Source organism: Rhineura floridana, chromosome 8, assembly GCF_030035675.1.
Source record: "Rhineura floridana isolate rRhiFlo1 chromosome 8, rRhiFlo1.hap2, whole genome shotgun sequence".
In the NCBI taxonomy this organism is placed as follows: domain Eukaryota; kingdom Metazoa; phylum Chordata; class Lepidosauria; order Squamata; family Rhineuridae; genus Rhineura; species Rhineura floridana.
Window position 1 is genome coordinate 9841386 of NC_084487.1, and position 13157 is coordinate 9854542.

General features: G+C 42.3%; 1 protein-coding gene across 3 annotated transcripts in view; it reads left to right on the forward strand.

The window, feature by feature from the left end:
• Window positions 1–3762: 3762 nt before the first annotated feature.
• The window catches only part of LOC133390165 (UDP-N-acetylhexosamine pyrophosphorylase-like), a 27898-nt gene continuing 18503 nt past the window's right edge, over window positions 3763–13157 (forward strand). For all 3 annotated transcript variants that reach the window (XM_061638169.1, XM_061638170.1, XM_061638171.1), the window contains exons 1-4: window positions 3763–3869; window positions 5814–6108; window positions 10364–10568; window positions 11356–11531. In XM_061638169.1, coding sequence (XP_061494153.1) covers window positions 5817–6108; window positions 10364–10568; window positions 11356–11531 — 673 coding nt within the window. In that variant the 5' untranslated portion in view covers window positions 3763–3869; window positions 5814–5816. The remainder of the gene's footprint in view (window positions 3870–5813; window positions 6109–10363; window positions 10569–11355; window positions 11532–13157) is intronic.

Genomic DNA, 13157 nt, shown 5'->3' on the forward strand with positions numbered 1-13157 from the left:
ATTTTATTTCTAATATCCATAAACTCCAGATCTTTTTCCAATTCCACATTTGTTCCAATCTCCAGGGCTTGTATCTTCCCTTTATTTTTTCTTTTCTCATCTCTGATCTCATTCTCCTCTCTCACAGGATCCCCTATTTCTTTAAGCTCCTGCGTCATTTTGCTCAGTTCAATTTTCAGCTCCTTACTGCCCTGTCGCAGGGTTTGTTTCGTTATCTCAATCTCATCCATTATTTTCTGAAACATAATTACTTCCAGATTCTCAGCCACTTTCTTGATTGCCATTTTTAAAACCACGAAAACAAAACAAAACAAAAATAAAGAAGAACCACTTCTTATTTCAGCAACAATTGGGTTAATATTCCAGGCTTGATGACATCACAGTATAAACAGAGCAGCCTGCCTTATCTCTCTATGTTCAAGAATACAAAACAAATTTAGTTCCCAGCATCAAAACAGTTAGTGGCGTCGTGAAGAAGCAGATTCGTCAAAATAAAATAGACCAAAAAGAGAATAGTCCCAGACAATATAATGTTCCTCGGAATAGAAATCCCTCTTCTGTTTATATCTTTAGAATGCACTTCCAGGACAGCTTTTTGCAATAGAAACAGAGATAAGCTGTTAATTTTGTGAATAACAGAGAAGAGTTATAGCTCACCCAGAAATTCTTTAAAGCTGATTCATTTGACAAATCTCTTTTTGCTGCAACAATTTAAACCAAGTAAAAAAAATAATAGAAAGAAGGGTGCTTGCCTGTTAGTCTGTTTTCTCTTTGAAGAAAAGATAAACGTATCGCATTAATCAGATAGAGCTTGTTCGGAAGTCCGTCCGGCATTGCTGGCTGGACCTTTTCTCATAAATTAATGAAATCCAGTCCTCCCAACAAAAACAGGCTTTTGAGGTTGATCTCTCCGTTTCTCCCTGCCCGGGAGAAATTTCATCAGTCAAAAACAAAATGTTCTGACTGATTTATATCTGAATAAGCTTCTTTTGAGGCGGGAGCCCGTCTCAAAAGCAGGCACAAGCGAAGTCACCCTTCCCGGAAGTTGGGATGTCTGTTGTTCTGATCGCCATGTGAGAGAATAACGAAGATAACCTGAAAGTGTAGAGGGATAAGCCCCCTTCCCAGCCTTAGTTGTCGTGGGCCATCCCTACAGTATATTAAAGTATCGTATTGTTGCAACAATGCCGAAAGACAACAGTAATAATGTGATTTCTTTTGGTTTTCCCAGGTCTGCCAGAGACCACACCCACTATCAGCAAATTGGTCCGGAACATATGACGTATGCTCCCAGCGCTGCCCCTAGGCACCGGGAAGGGGGCATTTGCCCCGGGCCCCACACTTTGGGGGGCTCCTGCGCTTGGCGATGAGAAGCTGGGCTGCGGCGGGGGTTTTCTTTTAAGCCATGCAGTCTCGCCAGCTGCTTCCCACTCTTGGGGAATCTCCTGCTTTTCGGCTGCGTGCCTGAGTGGTTTTTCCCCTCTCTGCTCATCAGCTGTGAAGCAGGTGTGCGGGAGGCTTTTAGGCGGGAGGTTTGAATCCCCTGCCTGAGTGGCTTCCTTGTGCTGCACCCACTATCAGCAAATTGGTCCGGAACATATGACGTATGCTCCTCTCCACCTTTGCACTCTACCACAAAAACCATGCATTAAAACAGTCTCCTATTACTGCTAGGTGACAAGAAAGGTGGAGGGCAGCTGCTGAAGGAACATGCGTGAAGAGGCTATAGTCAAAGAAAGGGTGTAAGAATGATAGGAAAATGTCTTAGCCACTGGGAAGAGTCTTCTAGCATGCTTCCCCCTTCTTGCTGATTGCATCTCGGTGTAGTGCAAGGAGGCCAGGCAGCCTCTGAGAAGACTCTTCTCAATAGTAAACACACTCCCCTTTCCTGTATACCCGCCACGGTTTATATCTCTCCCTCTGATACAAGGAAAATGCAAAGCACTTCTATACCAATAATTCCTCTACTTATGTTTGCTTGAATTCCAGCTATTTCGCACAATTGACTGTATGTGTCTTTCCTTTCCTGCATAGTAAACTTCCTTGATATACACACAGCTGGTCTTTCAACATTTTTGGCATAATGAGGGGGCCTGGCGTTGGAGGTGATGCATTGTCATGTGATGTCATGGTAAACAGTTCTGCATGTTAACGTTTTTATTCTATGCATCCTCCTGCTACACTCAACTGTCCAGTCGAGGCTCCAGCGTACTGCCAGCCCTGCGCAACCACAAAGACAAGAGGCCCAGCCTGTGGAGTCTGTTGGGGAGAGGATGAAGTCCGGGATCACAACTCCCTTGGCGGTGGCTCTGCGGTGCCATGTCAGTGGCCCTCGGCCTTTATTAAGTTATCCCAGCACGGGGCGACAGCATCCGGCCTGGGCCAGATGCTCATGTCGAGAAAAAAAGGCCAACAAATTCCTAGCAGCAAGAAGTGGGAGCTCGCCTGCCTGGCGGGATGAAAAGTGCCTGCAACCCTGCTTGGCTGCTAACTCTCACAGCTCCTTCTGCCCCAGACCCTTTTCTGAGGGTGTCAGGATGGGACCCCCTCTCACTCTCACAAAAGGCCCAAAGTGTCCAACAGGGCAGTGCGCAGGCAAAAGAGCCACCATATACAGCTCTTAGCAGAGATGTTTTTCGAAAGTAGCTTCATTGCTCAGAGTAAGTTTCACAGTCCAGGGAACCTACAAGTGTCTTTGCTTACAGTCATATATAACTTATCCCCCTCAATTTGCTCCTAAGGGTGCCCAAGTGGAGAGGTTTGTTTGTTTATTTATTTATTGTCATATTTTATCTATTTATTTACTATTTGATTTATATCCCACCCTTTCCCCCAGCAGGAGCCCAGGGTGGCAAAAAAAACCACCAACAACACTGTTTTAATCTTATTAATTATATTGTATATATTTCCCCCTGGGACCTTTGGGTGCAGGTCAGATTGGAAATACTTTTTATAAATAAATGTTATGTAATTAAATGTATGTTTACGTTTTAAGTGTCTGTGTTAGGGTCTGGGTGTATTTTAAGGTAAATGTGCCTCATCCCACATTTCTTTTGCAAATATGCTTGAGTAAAGGGACACTCAGAGCTTGGCAAAGTTACTTTTTTTAGACTACAACTCCCATCAGCCCCAGCCAGCATGACCACTGTATTGGGCTGATGGGAGTTGTAGTTCAAAAAAAAGTAACTTTTCCAAGCTCTGCTCCTGCTGCACCCTTACAAGTCAGTAGGAGATGAAGCGGGTTTTTTTAAATCGAAGTCTGGACTCAGCAGATTAGCAGACGGACTGATTTTAGTGAGCATCCCGGGGCAGGCCCTCTTACGGGACCTCAAGAACGTCATACTTCTCTGAGTAATTTTATGACTATTCTTTTTTGTCGTATAAACGTTCAGCTTTGCTGAAACTCTTCGGCCACATTATGTCTCAGAAGCAATAGAGCCCAAATCTCCAGACCCCTCCCATTGGTAACAATGACGTGGAAGTACCGTTGCCACAACAACAACGTCCATTTCGAGCCACGCCGCGTAGGTTCCGTTTCCCTTCCGAGCCTCGCCCTATTCAGGCTCTGACCTTTCTCTCCCCCTTGCCCCCCCACCCAGGTATCGAGCCAATAGCATTAAGAGGCAGGTCCACTCCCTAGCGTAACGTGGCAGAGACAGCCTTCCAGCGATTTCTCCCACCCACTAACTTGGGGAGAAAAAGGTGCCTGAGCTCTAGGCACCGCCTCCCCTATGGTTATTGGCCAACGTGTACTTTAAGGGGGCGGGACTTGCGAAGGACTGTAGATAGGCTGGTAGTGGGAGGAGGAAGAAAGGTACAAGAGGTTGGCTCGGAGAAGCTGTGTTCAGAGCTGCAAATTGCTCCCTGAGGTGAGAGGCTAAACGTAGTGGGAGTGGTATCTTACTGTGGGAGAGGGAATTTCACCCCCCAATTGGGAGAAGGTTGCACTTATTTTGCTTGAAGAATTGTATGTTGATGAGGGGAAGAGAGCTAAATAGCATCTTATATTTGCTTGTTAGAGCTGAGCCATTGCAATAAGTTCCAAAAAATTAGAATAATTGTGCTCAGTTTAACCATTCCAGCAACACAGTTCAAAGTGGTTTTTTATATTGGCCTCCGTTGTTGTTAATTTTATAGGGCTGTTTAAATGGTGCTTCACAGCGTAGCGTAAGCAAAACACAAATGCTGATCCTGAAGAACATTTAAAAAAATCGTTTGTATATGTTATTTTTATGTTCCCATTGTTCCATAGAGTAATTGGGAATAATCATAGCAGCAGGCATTTGTTGTTTATAGTAATATTTGGGTTTTGTGCTTGATGCTCTTAGTAAAGTTGGGGTGATATATTGTTTTTAATTGTCGTGTGATTTCTTTCTACCTTGAATTATTTTTTGGGAAATAAGAGGAGATATAAGCACTAAAGTAACCACAACTTTAAAACCCTGTTTCTGTATTTACCTTTGCAAATGTGGATTGTGATCTCTATACCCCTTGTAAATGTGTGTTGGGAGAGTGAAAGGAAATAGAATGCTTTACCTGTCAAGTACTTCCATAACTACAATGTTGGAGGAGGGAAATGGTTAAATGAGAGACCAAATTGTGCCCCCCCCCCCAATGGAAACTTGCCACAAGCAAATGCAGTTGCCTTAGGCGAACTGTGCTTAAGGCAGAATGAACACATTCATGGTACTGAGAGGTGGTGTCAGGGCACCAGTTTAGTTGTTTCTGTCCTGTGTACCAATAATTGCTCTTGGTGGATTGTTTTTGTTGTTGTTGCACATTTTGCTTGTGGTCTCTCTTGCTGAAATGCAATTAAATCAGTTGCTACACAAAAACCTAATCCTTCTGGGAGTGCAAAAGGCTCCTCTGGGTGGGCAGTGAGAAATCCAGTGCTTGTATGCCCCACTGAAGAGATTGTCAGTGCTGGTCATCTGTTGGGGGTGGGGAGTGGGTCCCATTCCCCAACAGGTAATTGGCACTGGCAGAATGTCAGCAGCAGAGTGGAGCAGTCCTTGCATGCAGCAGAAGATACATAGCTTCTGTTCTCCTTTGAGCATATAGGGCTATTATATTTACATCTATGTTGTTGTTCTGAGAGATAGCTGCGGTCTAACCAAAAATCTACTGTGTGTTGCATTTACCCTACAATGCAAGGAGGGCCACATCCAGTGCTTAAACTGGGGAAAGTGAATGGGGAATTCTAGGAAGAGTCTTTTCCTATATGTTCCTTATATATCTGAGAATAAGGAACCTTTCCCTCCGCAGATCTGCTCACTTAGATATCACTGGGATTGTCGCTTTTCCCTCCAGAACTGTGGTTTTCTTGGAACAAGATTCAAGGGGGCATCCAGCACATTTCTGACCCCTTTCAAAAGGTCCATGTTCTGTAGTACAGCATTGTAAATAACTTCATGAAAATTAGTAGCCTGCAGAAAAGTTGAGTAGCCTGCTAAGGGGCTAGTAGCCTGCATTTTCCTTACTAGCCAGAGATGAAGATAAGCTGTCTCCACTGCTGTCAGCATGAAAGTGCAAGCTGCTAGCCTCTTGGCAGGCTAGTGAAAAAAATTGCTACTTTGTAAATGGACTGGTGGAGAAGGGGTGGAGCACTGTGTTTCCGTGATGGTTGCGGAAGAAGAGGCCTTCCTTCCTCTGTGACTAGCATGAAAACCTGCTTGCCTATGGCTACAAGATGAGTTGTTAAATGCAAGGCTGCTGTAGGTAACTCAAGGGTCAGTGCAGGGGAAAATACAATGTGTTTCCAGCTCAGAGTTTCTCAGTGAGTCTTACAAACATGGTTCTCTTTCCTTCCACAGGCCATGGACAGAGACAGTGATATCCATGCACTCCAGCACCGCTTGGCTGAGGCAGGACAGAGCCATTTGCTTTGGTTCTGGGAGGAACTGAGTGTGTCACAGCAGCAAGAACTGCATATGGAAGTGAAAGGCCTGTACCTGGAGGAGCTAGGCCAGGCTTTCCAGAAAGCCATGAAGGACAGCAGCCATTTACCAGGGCAGGAGATTATGGATGCCAAAATGGAACCTGTGTCACATGAAGTGCTAGGGAGTGTGACCCGGAACCGAGCTCAACTGTCAGCCTGGGAGAAGGAAGGTACCAAGAGGAACCCCTACTTGCCACATAGGGTAGTTCTAGGGAAACAGACCTGGTCCCTGAAGTGATCCAGACAATGTAAAGACATTGATTGTTCGCTTGCTTCTCTCTACTTTATATATTAGATCTGTAGTCTTTGAAATGTGAAAAAACTCTCCTTCAGGAGCTATAAGCTGATGTTAGGGGCCCTTTATAGCTCAGCCAGGGCCCTTTATAGCTCAGTTTTTGTGCGTGTTTTGATGGAAGTAGGAGTTGGTAGTCTAGCATGTCTTTACCAATTCATGTCTGGGGTAAGAACTGGATCTCATGACTTCATAAAACTTTCATATGTATCAGCAGTGTCGATCAATACTGAACAAGTCTGACTGCCATTTTCCCTAGACAGGGGGGTCACGTAGACAACAGAGAATAGTGCTGTTGTAGTGAAAATGTGCCAAGGACACTGATATTGCAGGAATGGAGGGAGGACGGATGGAACGGGGGCAGAACATCATTGTAGCAATGTAACTGTTGCCATGATTGTGACGGAGGTAAAGGTATATAACTGTCTGTAACTAACCACCATTTTGAGGAAGAGAGTTGAGTCCTGTACTCTACTCTGGCTAAGCGCTTAGCTAAATAAACAACCTTAAAACAGGTTTTGGCTTCATTATTAAGTCTCCTCAAAAAGAACTCAGTCGTAAATTCCACGACACTAGCATGTCTTTACCAATTCATGTCTGGGGTAAGAACTGGATCTCATGACTTCATAAAACTTTCATATGTATCAGTAGTGTTAGTAACCACAAGAATACAATGTGATAGGCAAATTTTTGTGTTTTGATATTAATATTTTTAAAACTGGTTGTGCATGTCTCTAGACTCTTGCTTGTTGAATACCATATTGTGAATTTTTTTGAGGTGGGGAGAAGATACCAGTGCCTTAGTTTCCTTTCTGCTGGGAACAAAACTGAATGCCACTTCCCAAATTAACTTTCTCTATCTTGGTGAGTTCCTGTGCTGGCTGCCTTGACTTTAGGGAGCTTACTAGGAAACAGTTTGGTGGCCTACATGCTAGTCTACCCTTCCCTTTGGTTACTGTGTAGTCAAAGGGTCTAGATCCTTAGTGTATAATAGGCCAGCTACCTGCAGAAACTATACAGTGTGACTGCAGAATGAAGTAGGAGCAACTGACTGTGGAGCAAGCTGAGTCAGTTCAGTGGACCAGCTAAGTACATGTGTCTTCGTAAGAACTCTGCTTGTGACTCCAAAAAGTTATAAGCTTTCCCAGCCCTTTCTCCTGAAGCCTCCTAGCTGCAGATAATGAGGGTTGAGACTTGGGCCCCATACATGCATACATTCCCACAGCCTCTCCCTTGTGTACTATAACATTTATGTGTATGGTAAAGTTGTACTTTCAGTCTTCTTGGTATCTTTCAGCTATTTTTTCCAAGTTAGTGCCTTGCACACTGGTTGGTTTGAACAATGCTTTTGCAGTCCCATTCTACGCTACCAGGAAGGCTGGCTATTGACTCTATCGTACCATAGCCTTAAGATTACTTGTTATGATAAGCTGACATGATGAGCTACATGGTCTGGATTGGAGTAGTGACATTAAGGAAAGACACAAAAAACAAAACTATTATCAAGATCCAAGTCAGATTGATCTAGACTAGGAAAGTGTTAAAACTTGCAAAAAGAAACAAGACTGATAGGCTTAGTAGCTGTGTTGCTACGAAGAAAAGAGCAACCAAGATTGTGCTTTTACCCTATCAGATGCTTAAAATGCCAGAAAGCAAGCTTTTGATCAATACAGCACTCTTCAGGCCAAAAAAACTCGGTACTGCATACCAATACTACTGAATATTTTTAAAGATAGCTTATTCAGCAGCCTTGCTGTTCAAATTGCTCTTCTGCCTCTGTTCCTCATTCACCTGTACCATAGGTCTGTTTGTAACCAAATGCTTAAATAGTTTCAGGCGTGTTTCCAAGCAGGAAGTAATCCAGGAAGCATTTTATCCTGGAGAGGCCAAAACAAACAAAATGAAAAAAACCCACCGCCAAACAAGCCGTTTGGCTGCATGTCTATATAACTTATCTGGGGAAACACCCATACTGGAACTCCTATGATAAGACTATAGGATTTGGCCTGTGGAACATGGATCTCCTATCCCATTTTGTCTTGTGCTTTCCCATGTTTGTCCAGAATTGAATCCTAAAATTTCAGTGTATATATATTGCTAATTTGTTTGTGGAGGTTATGAATGCCTTTCCTTAGGCAAAGATGCTAAAACTGAGTGTAGGTCTCATAAGTAAAATGGTAATGAAGAAAACTATATTTTAAAACTGGGCAGACATTGTGTAACACATTCCAGTTCTGTGAGTAGTTGTGTGTGCAGTTTTTGGTGTAGGGTATCAGCTGAACTGTGTATATTATCTCAATTTATTTATTACATTTTTATACTGTTCCACAGCAAGGCTCTGGGAGCGGTTTGCAATATAAAGATGAAACAAAAATGAGATGCAAAATTTTGTAAGACAAACTTCAGTTAATACATTTAATGAAAAGCTCTTTGAGATAGTTTGTTTCCTACTGAAATCCAATGGGAAGGTGCCAGGCAAGATTCTTCATGGATTGAGGGTTCTAAACCCTTTTGTCATTGGTTGCAGAATTCATGGCCATCCACTATATTTCAGATGCTGGGGTGCTCGTAAGCGAGCCTCCTTGGATACTCTTGTGTGTGAGCATGTATAGGGTAAGTATGTAACATACTTTCTGAGTCATGGTACCCCAATTTTCTTGCTTGGAGTAAAGATGGAGAATGGTAAGTGTACAGTTAGAGACGGAACATGCACCTGAGCAGGTTTTGAAAACCTTGTTTCTAAGTTCTCACCAGACATTTCCTGAAATACTTTTAAGCTGTTTGCTGTAACAAGAACAAGAAACATGGTCGTTGCCTACAGTGAAATAGATTTTCAGAGTATTAAATAAATAATTGATGAACCCTTGAATTTGCTGGATGTAAATACCCCTAGGTGTAAATCATAGACCTGCTAGAATGTTTTTCTTATTGTGTGGTCTTATCCTTTCTTTTTAAGATTGTTTACTCTAACATAAAGATTTGGATCAGTTGCTAGTTGGTCCAGCAGCGTATTGGTTGCATTTGGACCACAGGATATCTACAAGATCTGGTACAATTTCTGGTTGGTGTATACACAGTTTAGCAGAGAGATTGGGACTGAGTTTTCCTTTGCTTATGCTGTCCTTGATTTGCCACATAGCGAGACCAATGCTGAAGATGATATTTTCAAATGGGCTGGGTAGTGGGGACTTGTATAGAATGAAGCAGAGGTAATTCTCAAAAGCTGTTTCCTCAGTTGCTGGTGATAGTAACTGATTGGTTTTTTAAAAAATCTGTTTATGTAGGTTCTTTGTGCCAAAGTTGTCCAAATTAAGTTCCAAGGACAAGTTGGAGGGATGATTTGGTGTTAAGGTACACATACTTGAGTGAATCTCAGATCTGCATGCAACTTTCTTTATCTTCTCCCTCTTACTACCTCTTGTCTAGCCACCTTGCCTAGTCTGAGGCAGACCAACCATTTGCCATTTCATCCAAGCCAGCAAACCATGTTTTTTTCCCCTCATACCTGGAAATTAGGCAGGACATTTCCAAGTGAAAGTGGGATGAAGGTGCATGAGCCTGAGATTCATTCCAAGCTTGCACATGTAATGCCAAAGAGTGGTTTGGCATAACATCGAAATGCCATCTTCTAGGATCTATTGTGTTATAGGGTAGTGCAGCAGGATGGAACAGGCAGCCATACAGAGTACAGGTGTTCTACCCCTATACTAATAGGGACCTAAAAACAGCAACAAAAGCACACTTTTAAACAATGCATATGTCTCTCCAGAATTCGAAGTACTCTTCCTGTCCTTAAGTGAAGCTTTTGATTCAAGACATAAAATTCCAGTTACGTAGAAGGATGCTAAAGAATTTCTCGTTGCTCTTGGTTTGAAATGGAACCTAAAACAATCTCAGATGAGTAGTGAGGACAAGAGTCTCCAAGAGCAACAAGGGTACAATGGTTCTGGCTTCACCACATGAAGCACTTGTGTTTAGATTAGTGACTTCCTTTTAGTTGCAACTTGCATGCCTGAAAAAGAGTTGTGTGCAAATAATAAGCTTGCTATCCTTATCACTGGAGTTAAAGGAACAATATGCTTTAGACTCTGGGACAGATAATTCACTTTTATTTATTTTTTGACTCTGTTTAGGTCTCCGGCAGATTGCTCAAAACAAAGTAGCTGTTCTTCTCCTAGCTGGTGGACAAGGCACAAGGCTGGGTGTCTCATACCCCAAAGGAATGTATGATGTAGGCCTGCCATCCCACAAAACCCTCTTCCAGATCCAAGCAGAGCGCATCTTGAAACTGCAGCAGCTGGCAGAAAAACAACATGGCCTCAAATGTGTTATTGCATGGTAAGCATCTTGGACGCTTCAGGGCAGCATCCAACTAACATTTCCACTTGCAAGGGTTTCCACTTGTGCAATGGGAGCTTCCCCCTCTCCCCCCCCATGCACACCCAGCACCTTCCCCTAATCTGCTCCAGAAGTTTGGGGCAACCTCTATAACAGATTTAGGGGGTACATGGGAGAGGAAGTCTCAGTGCAGAAATCCTTGCACTGACGGGACCTTGACTTAGAGCAACTTTGGATACAGCCCTTGGTCATAGTGTTAGTGTCATTCAGTAGTTGGAAGAAGCTGAGGATACCTGGCAGTAGTTTTTATTTTGTTGGTTTAAAGGTAACTTTCGCTAGCCTTATATTCAGGGCTGTAATAGATACATGAACAGAATATTTATCTTCCCTTCCTTCCCATCTTCAGTCCCTACCCCAAGCCTCTCTAGAGGACCATGGGGGCCCTCAACAGTGGAAACTATATTTTACAAGGTTGCAATGCAAGGGGCAGATAACCGTAAGTTGCCAAAAGATCCCTTTGCCCTGTTTTGAGTGATTTCCTCCCCACCTCTTGCCCATGCCCTTTAACGTCTTGGACTTTTGAGCTCTCTGAAGTTCTTGGGCACCTGTACTTTCACAGCCCACAAACAGCGTGAAATAATCCTGGTGAATGCCTGACTCCTTATGGCCATTTGAGGAGCAAGGCTGTTACATATGCCTAGTAGTTGGGAAAGGCCATGGGCTCCTTTCCCATAAAATGTTTGTTCCTGCCTTAATAATCTATCAGTCTCTTGTTTGTGCCAAACAGGTACATCATGACAAGTGGTAGGACAATGGAGTTGACTAAGAGTTTTTTTCTGAAGCACAAATACTTTGGCTTAAAGGAGGAGAATGTGATCTTCTTCCAGCAGGGTATGCTGCCTGCTATGGACTTTGATGGGAAAATTCTCCTGGAAGAGAAGGGCAAAGTTTCTATGGCACCAGGTACAACATCCATAAAAGCACTTACCAAATCCACCATGGCAGTTGCCCCTCTCCGCTCTAGCAAGCGTCCCTTCCTTCTTTGGCTCAAGTGAATGAGCCAATAATACAAGGTTCAAGCAGACTTGCTTGTGCTAACCATCCAAATTCTAAAGGTGTAGAGATATAAGAAGCTGAAAAAGCTTTGCAGGGAGGGACCATCTTATCTTTTGCTCATTGGAGCTAGGAGGTATGCCAGTCTAAAAAAAAAAAGAAAAAGTGTCCGTGTGGGGAGGACGTGCAAGCAAATTGTAGCAAATGCTTCAATTATAATGTTTCAGACAGTTAACCTGAACAGTAGAAGACTAAATACCAACAATAAATTAGAGTGAGTGAAGAAAAGAAAAGAACCATTTATATTTCTCTCCCTTTCTTTGAAGGGGTTGCTAGCACAGACTAGCAGCCTAAAATTGTAGACGAACAAGAGCAAGCAGGTTCCATTGCAGCCGGCAGGAGAGCCTTTGTTATGATCCAGTGCTTAACGTGTAGTAAGTCTAATCCTATCCATACTTACTCAGGAGTGAGTCCCACTGTGTTCGGTCACACTCCCATATAAGTGCACACTGGATTGGAGCCTTAGTTTGTAGGACAGTGAGAGATTAGTATTTATAATTGGGATACAGCAGACTCCCCCCACCCTTTCCTTTTTTTAAATGGAGACCTTTCCCCTCACTTTTTAAAAATGGAATTTTTTGAACCATTTCCAAAGCCTTACCTTGCATGCCAAAAATCTGGTTCTGCCATGAATCCTGAATAAGAAATAAAACCCTCATTTCTGACAGGTCTTAGTATAGTATGTTAACCAGGTATCAATATGAGTTTTGCATCCATGTGGATCTAAACATCCCATAACTATACAGTGCTAGTTAGCTTTAAAACCAAGGTTGTTGTGTTACCAGACTGTTAATACTTCCGGATTTATTTTGCTATTGTATTTTTAATGGATTTTATTATAAACTGACTTTGAGATAGCTTTCATAATAGGCATGATATAAACACTTTAAATAAATAACCCACATGTGATTATCTACTTGAATACAGCTATTTTTGTTCTTTTCTGTAAATCTCCATTTTGTTCAGATTTTTTATCATACAAAAAAATACAAGAGTGATAAAACATGACAAAACAGTGTAAAAATTAGAAATAACAAACCAAAATAAACAAGACAGATTTCCAAACGTTATACATCATTATACCAATCAGTAGCTAAACTTGACTAACATCAGTAATTATAATAGAGACACTGTAAGAATTTGTCTTCTGATATGTATTCTTAAGGTATTACATAATTCATCTCCATATTTGATTGCTAAATTGTAGTTTCAGTTTGGTTCTCAATAGTGGTTGATTTCACAAGTCCAAACTTTGAGTGACTGTCCTTTTTTTATGATTCCAAATAAGATCTCCAGTATTTTCTAAATGCAAGTGAGGCAGAAATTTAGCACATAAAAAGTAGCTCATGCTATTCAGCTGGGTAACCCTTTTTTTAACATACCTCAATAAAAATGTGTTGGGGCCTTTAAGTAAAGCAAGATGCTGAATTTCTTGAATTATATAACCAAGACCCAGCATCACTGAGCCCTTACACA